At 41.9% G+C, this 21,998-nt stretch overlaps 1 protein-coding gene across 1 annotated transcript in view; it reads right to left on the bottom strand.

Annotated features, from left to right (window-relative positions):
* LOC126175830 (peroxiredoxin-like) overlaps nucleotides 1–21,709 on the bottom strand; it is a 44,770-nt gene extending 23,061 nt beyond the window's left edge. Inside the window, exons 1-3 of the mRNA XM_049922830.1 lie at nucleotides 21,540–21,709; nucleotides 20,678–20,723; nucleotides 2,843–2,984 (exon numbers count right to left, since the gene is read on the bottom strand). Of these exons, the coding sequence (XP_049778787.1) occupies nucleotides 2,843–2,984; nucleotides 20,678–20,723; nucleotides 21,540–21,593 (242 nt within the window). The 5' untranslated portion in view covers nucleotides 21,594–21,709. The remainder of the gene's footprint in view (nucleotides 1–2,842; nucleotides 2,985–20,677; nucleotides 20,724–21,539) is intronic.
* Between the last annotated feature and the right edge of the window lie 289 nt (nucleotides 21,710–21,998).

The raw sequence follows: 21,998 nt of genomic DNA, 5'->3' as shown, positions 1-21,998 counted from the left end.
GCTCGAGTACGTGTTACAGAGAATGGACCACACGAGACTATAGGCAAGATGGGCATTGGAGAATGAGGGGCCTAAATGGCAATAGGTGTGTGTGGAGTCTGAAAGGAATATGGATGGCTCCAGTGTTAAAGCAGATGATGCTCAGTTGACTGAGAATGTCAGCCAAGAGGGCACCCCATGGACAGGTTCTGGAAGAGCCTCAGCGGGGATGGTGTGCACTAAAGTCACCAAACAGCAGAAAGGAGAGAGGGAGTTGACCACTAAACTGGAGGAAGTCTTCAATGGTGACACTGTGTGATGAAGGGAGGTAGACATTACAAAGAGAAAAGGTGGAGTGAGAAAAGAAAATGCAGACTGCAACAGTTTGCAGCCGGATGTTCAGTGAGATAGTTTGACTATGAACGTCATCTCGGATCAGCAGCACAACTTCCCCACGGGATGGAATGCCATCCTCAGGAGGAAGTTCAAAGTGGACCGAAAAGGAATGAGTAAGGTCAAAGTGGTTATGACGACGTAATTTGTTTTCCTGGAGGCAGAAAACAAGTGGATGCTATGATTCCAAGGGCAGCTGTAATTCCTCCTTGTTGGATCGAATGCTACAAACGTTTCATTGGAGGATAGTCATTAAGGGAAAAAAAAAACAGTCACCTCAGCAGCTGCCAATTGCCAGCCTTTGAACTGCTATGGGGTGCAGAAGCTGGACGATCTTGTTCCATGAGATCTACAAAGGAACTGGCATTCTTGCTGGGTCAGCTTGCAGATTCCACAATAGAAAAAAGGTTGGTGGTGCACCCCAGCGAAATGGAAGTTGGCTGGGTACCCTCACATCAACGACACCGTTGAAGACGATCGCCGAGTCAGCAAAGGAGGACAAGACCATTTGCCTTTGTTTAATTTCACAAGAGTAGTCCTTCCATTCTTTCTAGCCTGCTGGTTGTGTAGCAGGTGATTTTGCCGCCAGAGGCGAAGATGTGGTGGCTTGTTGCACAGCTGGAGGAGGAGGAGGTGGCGGGGATGCTACTGTGACAATGGGCAACTTTACAACTGTGGTGCCAAATTTGAGGTCACATGTCTGCATGACTGTGTCCTTTGTTGGAGTGAGGTACAGCAAGAACAATACTGTAAGTGCCAGATGGTAAAACACAACTTGCAAGCAACAGGGTAAGGCACTTTTCCTTTATCCCGAACTCCTGGAGATACACAGGACGTTCTCGGGATGAGGCTGCATGATCGTCATTGCAAGTCAGGTTTGGAGTGTATGGTCAGACCGTGATGACTTCATAAACTATCCTATCAAATATGAGAAAGAGAGAGAGAGAGAGAGAGAGAGAGAGAGTGTGTGTGTGTGTGTGTGTGTGTGTGTGTGTGTGTGTGTGTGTGTGTGTGTGTGTGTGTGCAAGCATTAAGGTTGCAATTACCCGATGGACTAGGGTGATGCCCTTATCAGAGAGGTAAGTTTGGATTTTTGCCTCGGTTAGACCATCGAGCAGCCTAGTGTAAATAACACCATGTTAAGAATTCAGCGTTCGATGGGCCTTAACACAAACACGTTAGCTGTGAAGGAGAGAAGTTGCAAACAGTTGTGGGCTTGAGAATCACAATTCATCTCCAAAACCAATGTGCCATTAAATGAACAAGAGGAAGATTTCACAGGGCCGGCAATTGCATCTACACCGTTCTGAACTATAAATGGATTAACCGTAGAAAAGGACTGACCTCCTTCAGTATGCGATACCACAAGGAAGCAAGGTGCAGCTAGGAGAGTCTTGGAATCTTCAGCATCATTCTGTTTACATTTAGAAACTTAGATTGAGATGGTGAATGGCTCACTGCAAGAAAATCCCCCATGACTGCCATTATCTCCAATGGCTTGCTCATTCCAACTAAGGCCCCTGCAGAGGGGGGTGATTGTTCACACCTCCCAAACTCGTCACAAAGGGACTAAGTAGCAATTTGGGAAGGTAACAGCTCAGGCAATCACCCCTCCCTGGGCCTGGCCTGTACCAGTGGGTACACTGGAACTCTACCTGTTGACCCAGGGCTGGGAATTATGCATTACCCAGTCACCCATTATGTGGCAGGTGCGTGGGCCAGCCTTCAGGAGAGCACAGGGAGGAAGAAAAAACAAAGAGGAACCTCCAACGCTGAAGCAGAGGAAGGATAGGAGATGGAGAACGAAGAAAGAAAGAAAGAAAGAAAAACAGTGTGAGGGCTATTCTCATGTCAGGCTACTGAAAATGCAGAGCACATTCCCAAAACTATCCCAGGCATGTCCCCCAAGGGATGAGAAAAAAGAAAAAGAATAGCAGGAGGATAGACATGCAAAATGAAACCAAAAAGATGCTGCAAAGGCTGGGGCCCCTTGGTACCCATCACGAACTCACCCAAGTGTGGTGAGCCTCCTGGGAAGTGACCTCATAGAATGATAGGATTACTCATTCTCCTCCCAATAATCTAGTTCCAGACATTTCTCTTTTGGACAGTGAATTGGATGGAAGGGAGGATGGGGTAAGAGAGGGGCAACTAGTCTGTTGTTGGAGTTTCCTACAAATAATTACATAAGTTAGAACACAGTTCCTGTTGACACTACTTTCAAACCAGTGTTCCTTATCACATCCTGCACTGAACATGACAATTATTCTTTTTTTTCAAAAGCAGAAATATTACTTAAAATATTATATTAGTATCACTATATTAAATCACTTAAGTAGTAATAATAAAGCAATTACATATATGTATGATGTAGCGTACCAATTGCAAATATATTCAAAGAAGGGTTTATAGTTAACTCTCTTCCGAGGGTTGATTTACAACATCAACATATGCTGAAAGGAATACTTACAAATCGAGTGGGTAGAAGAAAAGTACAAGATATTTTCCTTTGTAATCAGCCAATTTTATTTCTTCAAAAGAGCTGTTTACAACAGCTGTTCCATGAAAATCTGGAGCTGGCGCCTGAACTCTTGGTGCAAAACTAGTAGCACCTGGAAATGTGGAAACAATTTAACTTAACTGTGCACTAATAAATCTATGTAACAACTACTTTTCTGACCACATTTTTATTATCTCTTTCACCGATTAGTAATTAATATCTAATTATGAAGAGCATAAATTGTTTTTGCCTTTACACTGCAAGATAGAACTAATACAATTACAGAAGAATTAAAAGGAATCAGACTGGCTGGTCAAGTTTACCTTCAGGAGATAAAATTACAAATACTGCTGATAGACAACGTAGAAATCTACAAAGCATAGCTCTCAAAATACACATGGGGAAGGTTGGAAAGGTAAGGTAGGTCAGGCATAACCTTGGGTTGTGAGGGACCCACCTGTTGTGAGGATCTACACAACGGTTTGGTCCCTCACAACCTAAGGTTATTATTGACTTGCTTCTCCTTTCCTACCAGTGCTGAAAAAATGATGGTGTCCATGTTCTGGGACAGCGAGGGCGTAATCCTTACCCATTGCGTTCCAAAGGGCACTACGGTAACAGGTGCATCCTACGAAAATTTTTTGAAGAATAAATTCCTTCCTGCACTGCAACAAAAACGTCCGGGAAGGGCTGCGCGTGTGCTGTTTCACCAAGACAACGCACCCACACATCGAGCTAACGTTACGCAACAGTTTCTTCGTGATAACAACTTTGAAGTGATTCCTCATGCTCCCTACTCACCTGACCTGGCTCCTAGTGACTTTTGGCTTTTTCCAACAATGAAACACACTCTCCGTGGCTGCATATTCACCAGCCATGCTGCTATTGCCTCAGCGATTTTCCAGTGGTCAAAACAGACTCCTAAATAAGCCTTCGCCGCTGCCATGGAATCATGGTGTCAGCGTTGTGAAAAATGTGTACGTCTGCAGGGCGATTACGTCGAGAAGTAACGCCAGTATCATCGACTTCGGGTGAATAGTTAATTAGAAAAAAAATCGGAGGCCTTAGAACTTGAATGCACCTCGTATTGCCAAATCACAATATTAGGGATTGTGTGGATTGCTGTGGTGAGCTGTGAATCAAACTTGGTGAAAGATAAAGCTAGACTGGACAGTGAGTAGGACTGCCCTCAAATGCATACACAAAATGAATTGTCAATTATGAAGATCTGGACCACGAATAGGTAAGTTAAATTACTGTCACGTTTTTTTGGTAAACCTTTATTGTTGTAGTTAACACTGTAAACAAAATCAAAATCTCACACCTTGACAGTTGCACGCTTGATATGCACTGTTTGCAAGTAATCTTTAAAATTACCAAAAATGTAACTTGTACAAAATAGATTGAAAAAGCTAGTGATAACTGTGAGTAAACAACTCTGTGAAAAGTACAAGATGATCAGTAAATGACATGATCTGCACTGGTGGACTGATGACATCATAAACATGGTGGCCTCAAGAAATGGCCAATGGGTTACGCAACTAACATGAAAATATTACCAAAAAACAAACTGACACATTAATTGAATCTGCACTGGAATCGTGTTTGGTTGGTTGGTTTGAAGAGTAAAGGGACCAAACTATAGGGTCATCAGTCCTGTCTTCCTCATGCAAACAGGTCTCGTGTTAAAACCTCTCCCAAAAGGAGTCAGCGAAAGTAAAAAGGCCGAATACTAATGAAAGCAACAAACCAAAATGGGAAGACATACATTAATAGGAAAAATAGCAGTGGAAGATAGATTAACATAGCAGATGGCCTGCCTGATGGCAAGAATAAAAAAGTTTTTTGTGTGGAGATGTTCATGTTAATAACACTTTCAAATATTTTCAAAACTTTACAAACACACCACATCTATGACAAAAAAATTGAGGTGTCACCTACATAACATATCAACAATGTCTGAGAACATCTGGAGTGAAGGGCACACCTCCCGAAGAGACCTACAAGGGAAACCCTACCTCTGCCACTATTGCCCAGCTCAATACTGCATCAAGTTAAGAATTATTTCAGACAAGCAAGTCTATAATTTGTAAACCTTTGCTTCTTAGATAATTGGGTTGGGTTGTTTGGGGAAGGAGACCAGACAGCGTGGTCATCGGTCTCATCGGATTAGGGAAGGATGGGGAAGGAAGTTGGCCGTACCCTTTGAAAGGAACCATCACGGCATTTGCCTGGAGTGATTTAGGAAAATCACGGAAAACCTAAGTCAGGACGGCCGGACGCGGGATTGAACCGTCGTCCTCCCGAATGCAAGTCCAGTGTCTAACCACTGTGCCACCTCGCTCGGTCTTACATAATTAAAAATGTAATTAAATAAGAGGTGTATTAAAACAAAGAATAAAAATACGGATGAGTGTGTGTATGTCATTACAAGCTTAAGAAAATATCCTCACAGGTTTACAAAATTGTGGCAGTCTTAACATAAAATACAGCTTTGTGAAATGAAGATTTGCTGTATAAAAGTCTATAACTTTCACCCAGACTTTTTTTTTTTTTTACTTACAGAATTTGGCCAATTACAGACTGCTTGGAACCTAAGACAAAGGTATAATCTTTTTATTTTCTCAGAACTACCTCACGTGTTGCCTGTTGGCCTGCCTCTGCTCATCTCACACTCCTAGGTTGTGAATTTCGTTGTTGGTCAGGAAATTTTTCAGTATTGATCAGTAGCCAGAAACTTTCCCTGTTCTGTACGGTGTCTTCTGTGATATTAAGTTTTCCAGCCATCTCATTGTGTTTTTTAATTTGGAAATTAAATCAAAAATATTCTTCATTAGCCTATCATTCATTGTGTAAATATGACCGTTTAGCCTACTGTCATTCATTTTGTAAATATGACCCTAAAACTTTCGTCTCCTCTTTCTTATTGGGTCTGTGACTGTTTCTACATTTCTGTGAAGATCATCGTTTCTTCTCGTCATCCAGTTGTTATCTTTGTTCTTTGGTGGTTCTAAATTTTTTCTGAGTATTTTCCTTTCTTTCTTTCCCAGTTCTTCTTGTTCACCTCTTTCATTCAGTGTTAGGCATTCAAATCCATAAAGTGCTTCTGTTTCAATTACTGTTGAGTAGTGTTTAATTTTTGCCTGGAATGATACTGATCTTTTATTATATGAGTTTTGGGTGAGGTTGTATGCTAATTCCACTTTCTTTGATCTTTCTGTGCTTATGTTGTTATCTAACACATTTGACAGTATCCATTCTCCCTAGCACTTGAGCTTATCAATTCTTTTGATGTTTCCATATTGGCAATCTTTCTCTGTTGTGTTTCCCTATGTTCAATATGTTCTGTTTTCTCATATATTAGTAATCCGGTTTTAGCTACAATTTCGTGAAGTGTTTCTATGATTAATTTTGCATCTGTTTTGTCCTTAGAAATTACTGAAATATCATCAGCAAAAGCAGGACATTTCACCTCAAATCTTTCTCTTCCTTGCCCTAGATGGATTCCTTTGATGTTTTTCTCATGTAGTTATTTATTCCACTCTCATGAAGACCAGATTAAAGTCAATCAGTGAAAGCCCAGTAAGAAGAATCAGTGAAAGCCCATCACCCAGTTGAACATCTGTGTTAATTCTAAAAGGTTCAGAAACCTTTAGAAATTTAACTTATGAAGTTGTGTCTCTGAGTCTATGTTCGTCTATCTTTCTGTTGGTATTCTTGATATGTGCTGCTTCCAATGTTACGAATATTGTATATCTGTGTTTACAGAATCATACATTTTTTTTTTTTTACTTCGATGAATGTAATGACTGAGTTAAGGTTCTATGTTGTTCTGATCCTGAGGATAGCTTTCAAGTTAAAAATTCGGCCCAGGCACACGCTATTTTTTCTGAACCCCACTTGGTACTCGCCAATAGTGTGTTCTGCTTGATCTTATCTTGTTCAGGAGTGTTCAGATTTTGTAGCTGACTGGAAGCAGAGGTATGACTCAGTAATTGTTGGTGTCTGTTTTATCACAATTCTTATGTAGTGGATGGATTATGGTTTGTTTCCAGTATTCCAGTATTATTCTTATTTCCCAGCAATCTTTTGATAACCTCATAAAAGGTTTCACCTGCCTACTTCCTACTGTTTCTACATCTCAGCTTAAACCTCATCTTTACCTGGTGCTATGTTGTTTTTCAGCTGGCCAATATATTGTAGAATTTTATGCAATTACAGTGGTTGTAAAGGTGAAATTTCCTTTTGAGGCTGCCTGTAAATTATTCGTCATGTTGGTTCCTTGCAGTTTAGATGATGTTTGAAGTATTTTGCTTGCATGGTTAGTAATTATTTGCCTGTTGAATCTTTGAAGAGTAGGCTCATCAGCTTGTAACCTGTTATTTCTTCTCTGAAAACTGTGTAGAAATCCCTAGTATCATTCTGTCTGAAATCTGTACCTATTTCCAATAATCGTTTTGTCACATTTCCGTTTCTCTGTTCAAATAATTTTTGGCATCATTTTTCTGGTCTCAGTGAATGTTTTCTAGTTTCTTTCCTTTTTGCACAAGCATTCTGTTTTTCCAACCTGTTAGTCTATGCCCTATTGCTTCATCACATCTTATTCCATCACCTGATTCCACCACCTATATTTCCTTCTCCTTTGTGGTCATTCTGGTTCGTTCAATGTATCTATGATTGCTTCTCTGAGTTCATCCCAATTTCCCATCATTTTTGTGTGAAACTTTTTAACAAATTACTTCTTGTTGTTTGACCAAAATTTTGTGTTAATTCTATGGAGATTTTTAAATCTGGGTTTTGGTTTTTTACACTGAAATTTGACTTTGATCTCTGTTAAAAAATGGTGCAAATCTATGCCTAGATCCTCTTCTGACCTGTATGTTCACTATTTCTCTACATTCTTGTTTGGTTATTGCCACATGATCCATTTGATATGGGCCTAAATGTGTATTAGGAGAAGACCAGGTGTTCTTTCTCCTTGGTAATTTTCTCTAAAATGTTGACATTACTTTTAAACCAAATTGTCTGTGAAAGTTGATGAGCCTTTCCCCATTCTTACTGGCATGTGAGTGCAGGAAAATTTCCTACTATTGTCTTTTATTTCTCTTCTCTACCAATCTGTGCATTGAAGTCTCCTACAAGTAGCTTTATGTGGTGCTTTGGTATTTTTGATGTCTTATTTTCTAGCGTTTCCCAGAATTGTTAGAATTTTTCTGTTGTCATTGTTGGTAGGTGTATGTGCATTTATGATGGTATAGCCCTTGTTTGCTGATATAAATGAGAGAAGTGACATTCGCACTGATGGCGATGCAAAATTTGTTATGGATTCTGTTAGATTCCATTTGACCAGGAAAGCTGTCCAACAACAGTGACTTTATTTATTGTTTATGGCTGGTTTTCCTTAATAAATTCTGTAGCCCTCGGTTTCAAATGCATTCTCATCACCGTATCTGATTTCTTTAAGTGCTAGGATGAGTGTGTTGCATCTGTTTAACACATCTGACAGCTGTTAAATTTCCCAGTCTTTAGTAAAGTGTTGATGTTCAATGTGCCTAGCAGATGTTTTTTTTTCTTAGGCTGCATGTGATAAGTTCTAGGAAGCAACTAAAACTTCGGGCAGTTTGCTGCCTTACCTCGGACGATGCCTCCTGCAGTCTGAGAAGAAATGTCAGGGGAGAATTTTATACATCAATCATGGCCTATCAGCCTGGAAGTTCTAAGTAAAGACAATACTGGCCGTGAAAGCCTACAGTGTATGATAAGTTCTAGGAAGCTCCAACTCTTCCTTACATGATGATCTAGGCTCTCCACAATCTGACGGCCTAGCTGCATCACTGTTTCCAGTGATGAAGGATTGTTTACTTCTTGGAGTAATTTTCCATTCAGTGTTTACCATCATATCTTGGTTGGAAGTAAATTGTGGGATGTTATAGCTGTGATCAAATTGCCAGATAGTTCTTAATAGGCCGCCCAATATGGCAACAGATGCCTTTTTGTAGCTGATCACTTTGGCAACAGACACTACTTATTTTTGCAGCTGTCATCAACATGTAGAGATGCTGACCATGTAGCCACTTGTTGCAAGTGGATTTTTCTTCTGCTCGGTGGGTTGCCTCTACCACTAGATCTGCCATACTGAGGTACGTTCTCTCCACTTTTACTACCGTTGAGGTATCACTGTCAGGATATAATCACTTGTCCATCTTCTTTGCCGTTGAGATAAATATATTCATTCACATCAGAAGTCATTGATCTTCTTCACATCAACTCTCAGTTCACTGACTAACGGCTTCCTCTCTCCTCTTGCCAAGCGATTACCTATTAGAAATAAACTGTTTTGCAGTGGTCATCTGGATCATTGAGTACTGAGCCCTCAGCCATGACAAGGCTTGGTCCAGATTTATAGGGCTGGTTGATCACTAATATACATGTTAAAAAAAAAAGAAGCCTGCCACTCCATCATTACGATCTACTCACTTAGAACTGAGAGAGGAGAAATGATTCCTCACAAAAATGTAAAACCCGTGCTACACTCACAATACCATCGATTAAAATAGATGGTTATGTCTCCAGTCCAACCAATGAATGAATGCCCTCTTATCAACATACAAATGATAGTCCTTTTTAGTATGGGACGCTGTTGTAATCATGCCACAGACATCACATTCTGAAGCTCAACATGGCAATGGAGGAAGCCAGCAGTTAACAGGCCGTGACCTAAAAGAAAGATTTTATCAGAGTGGCTGGATGTAAAGATGTCATCATTTGCGTATCTGCTCCATTTATTTACACTCATTTCCAACAACCCTCTTTCCCATATAGCCATTAGTAGTCCCCTCAATAGCGCCCTCACATGATGTGTCTTAATCATTTACTAGCCTGTTTGGCTACTGCTCTAGCAATCTATATTACCATGAATTCCAACATGGCCAGATACCAAACAGAATGACACTTCCTTATCCTGCCTGTGCAGAGCATATCTTTGAGTTTCCTGGCAAGGTTCCCTGCTGGATAAGATTATCTAGATGCATGGCAGGGCACTCTGGGAGCCAGAGGAAAAGATGAAAATTTTTGTATGTGCACTTATCTCCTCAACAAATGAATGCAAATAACTTTGTAGCGCACACACTGAATTTTGTTGTTAGGTGAATCCCTATGCCATCATTTGGGAAAGCAATGTAAGATCCAGGTAAGTCTCCTTGCTTGTAGTCTTCCATGTAAACCACTGAGTCATTAGAGCTGCTACAATGAGATAAATGCTGATACTAAAAATATATCTTATTCAACTTCTTGTGTTCAAGTAACTGAAACTTTATCTTGGTCTCCGTATCACCTGAGGTGGTTGCTTGCTGCACGACAGAGAACAATGGTGTCTTCTGTGTTTTCCTCTAATAAATACTGTTTTGCCCAGAACTCTTAATGGTTTGGTGGTTCATGGGAAGTTCAGGGACAGTCTTCCTACTGGATATTGAACAAAGACGGATGCTGGAGACTGAACAAATCAGCTTGTTTTGTTTTGTTTTAGGGCACAAAAACAACTGGAGTCACATGTGCCCATGTCAAAAGTATAGAACTCAAAGACAGAGAGGAGTTAAATGGCTATACGTCAATCCCAACTGACGTAATAGAAGACAGCTAAAAACAGGCACGTGGAAAAAGGGCAAAAAAGACACCATACCAAAACGGATGTCCAAAACTAAAATCTAAATGGCCTTCACCATATTGCTTTGGGAGAGAAAAAGTACAACGCGGTAAACGGCCCAAGCACCATTTGCTAAAACGGCCGATAACTCAAATGGCAAACCCAAATGGGAACGGGAACGTAAAAGGTCAAAAAATGGACATTCCATCAGGAAGTGGCAGACAGTTAAAACTTGGGTGCAATGTGTACGAAGTGGTGGCGTAGTGCCAGTCAGCAAATTATGGTGGCTAAAAAGGCAGTGTCCAATATGCAGCCAAGTTGAAATAACCTCCTCCCAGCAGGAGGGCCGAGAAGAGGTCGTCCAAGGTGCTGAGAGAGGCTTAATAACCCAGAGCTTATTCCTGTGAAGGGTGGACCATAAGTGATGCCAAAGGGACACCTCATCTTGACACTAGGCAACACAGAGATCATTGGAGGGAATATAGGTTCTCGCGGGCTGAGGTACTAGGACCGCAGCTTTGGCAGCAGCATCAGCAGCCTTGTTTCCTGGCAGACCGACATGACCAGGAACCCACAGGAACATGACATTGACTCCACCAAGAGTGAGCGAGTGACAGTTTTCCTGGGCCCACTGCACTAAGGGATGAGCACAGACTTTGTAGGGTGTTGAGTGAGTCTGAACAGAGGACACAAGTAGGAATGCTGTGTCTCCGGATGTACTCTGTGGCCTGATGCAAGGCAAAAAGTTCGACTGTAACTACTGAGGAGTGTGCCAGAAGCCGATATCGAAAGACACGGGTGCCAATGACGAAGGCACACCTGTCCCCACGGTCAGTCTGAGAGCCATCAGTGTATACAAAGGTACTATCGCGAAGTTCCATGCGAAGGTCATGAAACTGAAGGCAATAGAGCGAGGCTGAAGTAGTGTCCTTAGGAAGCGAATGACGGCCAAGATTAACATGGGCCGCTTCACAAAGCCAAGATGGCGAAGGGTTCAACACCCACCGGGAAAAGTGCAGGTAGTGTGAAGTTAAGCCACTATACTAAGTGCCGAAAGAGGACTCCAGGAGGTAACAGAGAAGAGGGACGAGCCCCATACTGATGATCAAAGGAATCATCACAGGAGGAGGCATAGGAGGGGTGGCCACGCATGGCAGACAAACTGTATGCATACCTGCTGAGGAGAAAGTCACATTGGTAGGACAGTGGTAGTTCAGCAGCTTCAGCATACAGACTCAACTGAGCTGGTGTCAAAGGGGCCCATGGCCAAACGGAAACCATGATGGTGTATAGTGTTGAGACAGCATAAGATGGATGGGCGTGCAAACGCATAAACAAAGCACCCATAGTCAAGTTTTGAACAGACAAGGGACTGGTACAAACAGGAGGGTGGTTCGATCGGCACCCCAGAAAGTACCATTGAGGACACATAGGACACTGAGGAACCGCGAACAGCGGGCTGCCAGATAAGAGACTTGGGAGGACCAAGAGTTTTTCCTATTGAGCATGAGCCCCAGCAATTTCGTAATTTCAACGAAGAGAAGGGCAACATGCCCTAGATGTAAAGATGGTGGGAGAAACCCCTTGCGTCACCAGAAATTCTTAGAGACGGTTTTGTCAGTGGAAAAGTGAAAGCCATTGTTGATGCTCCACGAGTAAAGATGATCGAGACATCGCTGAAGACACCGTTCAGTCAGACAGATCCGTGAAGAACTGCAATAGATGGCCAAATTGTCAACAACAAGGGATCCAGAGATGCCCGGTAGGAGACAGGCCATAACAGGGTTATAGGCATTAGCAAAGAGGACGACACTCAGGACGGAAACCTGAGGCACACTGTTTTCCTGGATAAAGGGGTCCGACAAGGCAGAACCCACACACACCCTGAAAACTAAGTTTTAAAAATGCCTGAAGGAAACAGGGCAGGCGCCCACAGAAGCCCCACACGTAAAGAGTACGGAGGGTATCAGTTCTCCAGCAGGTGTCGCAGGCCTTCTCCAACTCGAGAAACATGGTCACAGTCTGGAATTTCCACAGAAAACCATTCATCTCATGGGTGGACAAAGTAATGAGATAGTTAACTGCCGAACGCCGCGCTCGAAATCCACACTGCGCATTGGTCAGCAAATTGAGATTTGATCCATCATACCAGGTGGACATGAATCATGCGTCCCATCACCTTGCAAACACAGCTGTTAAGAGAGATGGGGCAGTAGCTAGAAGGAAGGTTTTCGTCCTTACTGGGCTTAGGTATGGGTATGATGGTGGCTTCACGCCAGTGTCCGGGAAATGTGCCCTCTGCCGCAAGAGAAAGGTGCTGCAACATCTGAACGTGGATGGCGTCCGACCCTGGGGCAGAGGATCAGGATGAACTGAGAGCATGATCGAGCTCTCTCATAGTAAAGGCAGCATTGTAGCACTCACGATTCGAAAAAGAGAAGGGTATCATTCAAGCCGCCTCCACTTGCTTCTGGTGGAGGCAGGCAGGTTGATAGCTTCCACAAAATGATGGCCCAAGGTGTTGGAAATAGCAATAGGGTCCACGATAACATTGTCTGCTACTGTGAGGCCAGAAATAGGGGAATGGATCTTGGTCCCATAGAGCTGCCGGAGGTTCACCCACACAACAGAGGAAGGGGTGGAACTTTTAAAAGAACTAGTGAATGAAATCCAGCTAACTTGTTTGCTATCCCGAAGAACGTGATGACACTTTGCACGTATCTGTTTATAATGAATGCACTTTGCCACTGTAGGATGATGGTTAAATACGTGGAAAGCACGCCTCCATGTGCGAATTGCATTGCGGCATGCCTCAGTCCACCACGGGACAGGCACATGACGTGGTAAAGAGGAAGTGCGAGGAATGGAACGTTCTGCAGCACTAAGGATAATGTTGGTGAGATAGTCCACCTGCTCATTACAAATGGGGAAATCTTGTTCTTCGAAGGTCGCCAGGGAGGAGTAAAGCTGCCATTTGGGTGTGCATTTGGATGGGGTAGGAGTCAGCAAATGGAGAGCATACAGGAAATAGTTGCTCGAGTAGATGTCAGAAAGAACAGACCCCTAAAGATGATGGGGAGGCTGGGCAGTGCAAAATGTTAGGTCCAAATGGGAATAGGTGTGTGACGAGTCAAAGGAAAGTGGGTGCTCCAATGTTAAGGCAGAAGGAGTTAAGTAGATTAAGAAGATCAGCCAAGAGGGCACCTCTGTGACAGGTCCCGGGAGAACCCCAAAGGAAATGATGCGCGTTTAAGTCACTGAGTTCCAAAAATGGAGGAGGTAGCTGCCCAATAAGCTAAAGGAAGTCTGCCCTCGTGACATTGAATGATGGAAGGACATGAATGGTACAGAGGGAAAAGTGAGCTGGAGAAGGAAAAGGCAAACTTCAACAGCTTGCAGACGGTTAGTCACAGAGAAGGGTTGACTATGGATGTCATCCCGTATGAGCAGTATGATGCACTTATGAGATGGAATGCAAAGGTCGAAATGAGTCAGGAGGTAATGTGAAAGCTCAAAGCAGTCACGAGGGTGCAATTTTGTTTCCTGAAGGTGGAGAACAAGGGGATGTAGAAATTTGGAGCACGTATTATGTTCAAGTATAATGACTTTTCTGGAGACTAGAAATCTTCTCTGTAGGAATCAGCATGGGTTTCGAAAAAGACGATCGTGTGAAACCCAGCTCGCGCTATTCGTCCACGAGACTCAGAGGGCCATAGACACGAGTTCACAGGTAGATGCCGTGTTTCTTGACTTCCGCAAGGCGTTTGAAACAGTTCCCCACAGCCGTTTAATGAACAAAGTAAGAGCATATGGACTATCAGACCAATTGTGTGATTGGATTGAAGAGTTCCTAGATAACAGAACGCAGCATGTCATTCTCAATGGAGAGAAGTTTTCCGAAGTAAGAGTGATTTCAGGTGTGCCGCAGGGGAGTGTCGTAGGACCGTTGCCATTCACATTATACATAAATGACCTTGTGGATGACATCGGAAGTTCACTGAGGCTTTTTGCGGATGATGCTGTGGTATATCGAGAGGTTGTAACAATGGAAAATTGTACTGAAATGCAGGAGGATCTGCAGCAAACTGACGCGTGGAGCAGGGAATGGCAATTGAATCGCAATGTAGAAAAGTGTAATGTGCTGCGAATACATAGAAAGATAGATCCCTTATCATTTAGCTACAAAATAGCAGGTCAGCAACTGGAAGCAGTTAATTCCATAAATTATCTGGGAGTACGCATTACGAGTGATTTAAAATGGAATGATCATATAAAGTTAATCGTTGGTAAAGCAGATGCCAGACAGATTCATTGGAAGAATCCTACGGAAATGCAATCCGAAAACAAAGGAAGTAGGTTAAGGTACGCTTGTTCGCCCACTGCTTGAATACTGCTCAGCAGTGTGGGAACCGTACCAGATAGGGTTGATAGAAGAGATAGAGAAGATCCAACGGAGAGCAGCGCGCTTCGTTACAGGATCATTCAGTAATCACGAAAGCGTTACGGAAATGATAGATACACTCCAGTGGAAGACTCTGCAGGAGAGATGCTCAGTAGCTCGGTACAGGCTTTTGTTGAAGTTTCAAGAACATACCTTCACCGAAGAGTCAAGCAGTATATTGCTCCCTCCTACGTATATCTCGCGAAGAGACCATGAGGATAAAATCAGAGAGATTAGAGCCCACACAGAAGCATACCGACAATCCTTCTTTCCACGAACAATACGAGACTGGACTAGAATGGAGAACCGATAGAGGTACTCAAGGTACCCTCCGCCACACACCGTCAGGTGGCTTGCAGAGTATGGATGTAGATGCTGCAATGCTAAAAGCAGCTGTAAATCCTCTTTGTGATACGAAAAGCCACAAACGTTCCATTGGAGGAGAATCATGATGAGGAAGAGATGTAGAGGTGTCAACTCGGCGGCTGTCGAGTGACAGCCGGTGTAGGGTCATTACTACAGGACACAGAAGCAGGAGGAGCCTTCTCCATGGGGTCCACAGAAGCATCGGCTTCCTTGTGCAGTCGGTCTGTGGAGTGCAATGCTGTTAAATGGTTGGTGGTGTGCACCGGCGATACAGAAGCCGGCTGGTCTAGGGTGCCACCGGCGAAGAGAATCTTCAAGTAGGCAGAGGAGAATACCGTCCGCCTTTGATGGACTTCTTCGAGCCCTTCCGGTTAGAGGATGACTTGGGTGATATTTGGCTGGAGTGACTGAGGAAGTCTTAACCGGAGTACTCGTTCTGTCCTTTCTGGCCTACTGGTCGTGTAGTGGTAGCTGTACCCCTTGAGGCCAGAGTTCGACGGCTTGCTGCAAAGCTGGACGGGGCAGATGGCGATGCTACCTTGACACTGGGCGATTTCACAATCTCAGAGCTGAATTTAAGGCTGCATGTCTGTGTGGCCACGTCCTTCATGGAGCGAGGGGTAACAAGAACAGAACTATAGGTGCCAGACGGGAGAATGCAGAGTTTGCAACTAGCCAGTAACTTGCGAGCAACTGGGTAAGGCACCTTTTTCTTTACCTGGATCTCTTGAACAGCCCACTCATCAAGATACACGGGACAATCACGAGAGATGGCGGCATGGCCGCCATTGCAATTGATACAATGGGGAGGAGGTGGAAAATCGCCCTCGTCGGCATCCATACCACAGATGACACATTTGGCTGGGTATCAACAAGACCTTCTAGTGTGACAAACGATGACACTGGTAGCAGCGCATCAGGTTTGGAATGTACAGCCGGACTGTGATAATTTCATAGCCTGCTTTGAGCTTGGACGGAAGCACCACTCCGTCAAAGGTGAGAAAGAGAGTGCGGGTGGGCACTAAGGAGGAATCAACCTGTTTCATTACATGATGGACAGCAATGACTCCCTGATCAGAGAGGTAAGATTGGATTTCGACCTCGGTGAGACCGTCGAGCAGCCTGGTGTAAATTACACCATTGGAGGAATTCAAAGTTCTATGGGCCTTGACACAAACAGGGTAGCCATTGAGAAGTGAAGCAGCAAGCAGTTGTTGTTGTGCTTGCGCATCACAACAGCAGCTAGTATCAAATAGTAAAGGTTCACCCATTTCAATAAAGAAAACAGGGATAGGAATCGTTCAGTAAATCCCACTTGCTTACCGACATTGTGTACTATGTGCAAAATCTTTAAGCCAAGCCATAAATTTTACACTTTTAGTGTAGATAGTACCGGAATAATGCTTAAATAAACTCTTGTACACAGAACTTTTCTACATACCAAACCCTACCACAGATATACTCTGATGTTTGGTTTGTGGGGCGCTCAACTGCGTGGTTAGCAGCGCCCGTACAATTTCCCAACCTTTGCTCAGTCCAATTTCGCCACTTTCCTGGATGATGATGAAATGATGAGGACAACACAAACACCCAGTCATCTCGAGGCAGGTGAAAATCCCTGACCCCGCCGGGAATCGAACCCGGGACCCCGTGCTCGGGAAGCGAGAACGCTACCGCGAGACCACAAGCGGCGGACACAGATATACTCTGATGCTTACCAGTGAGCCTTTTCTTGAATGAGATGAAGGAACCTGACTGACTGATCTAAATGAAGACTGCTGCCAATTAAAATCTAGTTCTGGTTCACTGTAGTTACGATCTATAAAATTAAATTAACACACTTGGTTTTATCAGTTGCAAACTTAAAACCTGTATTTTTGTGTCCATGCCTCCAGTCTATGAAGCATAAACCATTTTCTTACAAAACTGACTGAGAACATGTCTCTGATCTGGTAGTGGAATATAGCTTTGAAGTGAAGGATTTCAATAAATCTGGCAACCTTCCACAAAAGTCCCAGTTGATGTGTAATCCTTTCCAATGAATGATACTAACAATATAATAATTTACTACATGAGGTGTCAATATTCAGAGATATGACAGGAACACTTGTTTGAAGCAAAAAAACTTCATATGGATGCATGCTCTACTCCAAATGATTTCCAAGATAGGACACATTTAATATACATCTGTTTTTGGCTAGTGGCATGCACATATGCATATTACCCATCCAACCTCTCATGTTTTATTCTAGCCCAACATACCTCATTGCTTTCAACCTTTCGGCTTGAGTTATTTCTGCCATGCATAGTTGTACTTGGTGTGTTGTGAGTGCAGTAGTGCAAGAGAGTATCAAAGAGAAGCTTTGGTTAACTGTGGTTTTACATGCGCTGGCTAAAATGCCACACATCTACAATAATTAAGATTATGCAAATATAGTGTATGTGTATGGCACCTGCGAAGGCAGTGCTCCTCTTGCTGTTGAAGAATACCACTGATACTTTCCATCACATTGAATTCCTAGTCATAAAGTGAATACTAGAGTTTTCAGCACACTGCATGAAAGAGGTATTCTTTAAAGTCCCCAATTTTTCTTCTGAAATACAGTTCAACAATTTGCACTGGAACAGCAACATGTTGTTGAAATGTTGCACCAGTTCCACTACCAACACAAAGAGATATGCTCACCATATTAAATTCCCACGAATACTTTTGAGGGAAACATTACATGTGCAATTCGCGTATGCACTTCAAACACTTTGAGATCGTAATCTTCACCTTTGCAACAATGCCACAAAACTAGAATTTTGTCGCCGGTCAAATGTCAATTGTCATGTACTTCCAATAATACCTTTCACTGATGAAGCTGTGCCTACACAGAATGGAACCAACAACACATCTAATAATCATTGACGGCTTCAGGATAATCCAAATGCTACAGTGGAAACTAATTTCCACATTTGGCTTTAGATCAGTGTTTGGTGCTGCATGACGGCTAATATGTTAAGTCCAGTCATTTTACAAGAGTGAATGACAGGACAGAATTACTTGCATTTCTTGAAAAATTCGTTTGTTGATCACCTTGAGTACATTCCTTTGGCCACACAGACTGCAACATACTTCCCACATGGTACAGACCCTTCACATTTTACTAGACATGTGAGGGAACATCTCAAATGCTCTTACCCTAATCGCTAGACTGGTCATGGTAGTTCAAATAACTAGCCACGAAGATCGCCACACATTATGCCATTGGATTCTTGTTTTTGGGGTTGGATGAAGCCCGAGGTGTACAAACGAAAGGTGAATAAATGAGATGATTTGCCTGGCTGCAACATGGACACTGCTACCTTCATTAGGGAATGCGCAGAAGCAACAACTGACAGTGGGATGGCCGAACATTTTTTGTTAATTCTACAACAGCTGTAATGTGATGTGCAGTAAGGCTTAGAGGTAAATGTGTTAACAATTTGCATTTTTCAATCGATACTATAGAAAACACATATTGTAATGTTTACTAACTGTTGAATGTGTGTACATGTGTAAACCTTTGTGTGTTGAATAATACAAAAGATAAACCATTTGGAATAGAGTATATGTCCATATGAATCTTTTGCTTCAATCAATCGTTCCTGTCACATACCTGAATATTGACCATTCCTCCTTGGACACCCTGTATAGGATATCATAATTACTGTGCAAATTTATTGTTTATTTTCACATGCAAGCCACGTCTAAGAGATGATGTGTATCTTCAAGGAGAGACAGCAATCGCAGTATTAACTCAGCGAGAGGGATTACCTTGTTGTGCATTTGTGTATCATTGGTTGAGGAATAAAAGCCAAAGCTGAGCAAATATGTGATCGACTTTGGAAGATACATGAAGATAGTACTCTAATCAAATATGACAGAACTGTCAAGCTGAGATTCACATCCTGAGGTATATTTGGCAATATTCTTCTAGAAGCAACAGTACTGAATCTGAAGACTATAACTGCAAGTATGTATGCCAAAAGCTTTAGCACATTATTCAGTGAAGACATTAACAAACTGACACATCCACAGTTGATAAAACATGAGTAGAATAATATTTAGCATTTACTGCTTGAGATAAACCTAAACTTAGAGAACAACCAATGGGAAAATTACACTGGCTTGGTATATGGTTCATCCAGTGTCATTTGGGGTCGACAAAAGCGTCCAATCCCACGCGTCGGCTTTGACCCATGACATAAGGGTGTTGTCGTGTGTGACGTCATGACGGCGCGGAGTTTGTTTTGAGTGTGGATATCTCCAGTTCTGTTTTATCTTATTTTATTCACTTTTCTGATCTGTTCGTTCTATCTCGTGAGTTTTTTTTTTTTTTTTAATTTAAAAACACTTATTACTTATTTTAATTATCTGTTTCCTCGAATTTCTGTTTTAGTTTATTATATTTATCTTTCTGATCTGTTCGTTCTATCCCGTAAGATTTTTTTTTTTAAAAGACAAAAAACCGTAATCAGCTACTGAAGCATCTTCATCTTCTATGGGTTGCAGGGGTTACGACCCCTGGGGAGGTGGGTGGGTATTCATGCATGGCTGTCTTCACTTACACGTTGTAGCTACGCAAGGCGTCTAAATTTGTTTATATTTAGTTTGCCCCCCCACCCAAAACACCCCATTTCCCGCGCTTGTCCCGTTAGTGTCATTAGGCTTCTTGTGGAAAGTGTGTGTGTTTGTTTTTGTTTCCGCCATATTTGTGACGTCATGGGTCAAAGCAGACGGGTGGGATCGGACGCTTCCGTATTTCCGTCATTTGGTGCTTCAGTAACAGACTATTCTCTTAACATATTGTCCCATAAGAAAGCTTCTTTTAGAGCCACCTCCATGAGAGTCACATCATTTAGGATAGAATGACACTTCCTAAATCAACATTTGAAGTGACTGATGAACTTCTTCCTCTATAACAACCACACACTAGATAGCAGTTACCCATTCAACGGTATGCCCGAAGAAGCCTTACAAATGAGAGCCTTCAGAGATAAAGCATAAGTCAAATTATGCGTAACCAGGAAGAAACAGGCACAAGCTACCAGCCCCTTCAGTAAAGCAAACCAACACAATGCTGATCCTGCAAATTTTCTCTAATTGACACTTATGCGAGTTCCTTCTAGACTGATTTACATGTGTTTATTAAAAGAAAACAGCTACTTTGAAACATTAAAAATTGTCACTGTTTCTATTATACTATCAGTTCATGTTTTTATTGAAAACAGCAACAAAGCATTCATTGAACAGCTCACTAACAGTTACTTTACATACTGGCGACATCAACTTCAAACATACACAAACCAGAAATTAAAGCAAAACACTTACCCAGTTGTATATTGCGGGTGAACACCGAAGAAACCACATTTGATTTCTGAAAGAAAAAAATAAGAGTAAAATGTACTTTATCTATGACAGGATTACTTTGTGGACAAAAAGGAATGTGTCAGAATAAGAGCATAACTGAAGTTCACAACAACTGAATTTGGCACAAATAACTGATTCTTTATTGCCAACTTTTCTTACTAAATTCTGTCTCAACTAGTAACGACTCTGGTGTTATTCTGGCAGAAACAAATCCGTTCAGTTTCTGCTGTATATAAAGAAAAGGTGACTTGAAAGTGAAGTTACCTGCTCTATGTTCCTTATTACATACAACACTCAACTATCCATGTAAATTGGAATTTATTAGTTAGAATTATTTGATCTAACCGATTAAATGCAGTCAAGTTACAGCAGCAATAGGTCATTTAACGGATTATCCGAATCAAACTACGACAGTAACAGTGACCTCCGGATGAAATTTACTATTGCCCTGTGGTTTATCGAACTAAAATACAACAAGATGTCGCACAACTTGTTCTTAATACTACATCTAATCGTCGTTAGGAACTCTACTTACAAATGTTCTGAATAGAAGAAAAGTCTATGTCATCTCAACATGAAAAATAAAAACCGTCAAATACTATTGCAGTTAATAACACACACTAGAAGCAGCAATGTGATCTCTGGGGCGACAGAATTAAAGATATTCGTCTAGATTATGTATTTCTACCATGAATTACATAAAAACACAGTGACAAAATCTAATTTCGTAACGTATGATCGGCATGTAATCATAAAATGAGTGAAGAACTGCATAAAAACCGGTGTCTGACATTATACCCTAGCTGCTCTTTTCTTGACTTACCGCAGAATTAGAAAGCAGAATCCTTGTCGCAATGCACTTAATTAGTCCAGCCATGTTAAAAAAAATTACTACTTTAAAAAAACAAAGTTGCAACAACCACACAACTCTTCAAAAATCATGCAGTTACACTTGAACTTCCAACATCGATCCTGCGATGTTACTGACGACAGAATTTCATATGCCGCATATCGACAGAATGTAACTTCAGTCGATATCTCATTACTGAATTCAAATAGATAATATACATCCAAATAAAATACACCAAGAGCTTGACAGACAAATAATTTATGGGATAAATTAACATTAATCATATGGAACGGATATCCTCATATTATCGCTGTTTATTACCATACCTTAATCGTTCATCAGCCAAGAACAGAAAGTATACAACATTAAGAATACAAGTAATTAACAATATAGCCTACATCCAATAGAATAAGAATACATTCATTAATAGTG

This window comes from Schistocerca cancellata, chromosome 3 (assembly GCF_023864275.1).
Source record: "Schistocerca cancellata isolate TAMUIC-IGC-003103 chromosome 3, iqSchCanc2.1, whole genome shotgun sequence".
Taxonomy (NCBI): domain Eukaryota; kingdom Metazoa; phylum Arthropoda; class Insecta; order Orthoptera; family Acrididae; genus Schistocerca; species Schistocerca cancellata.
This window is presented reverse-complemented; position numbering and strand designations above follow the sequence as displayed.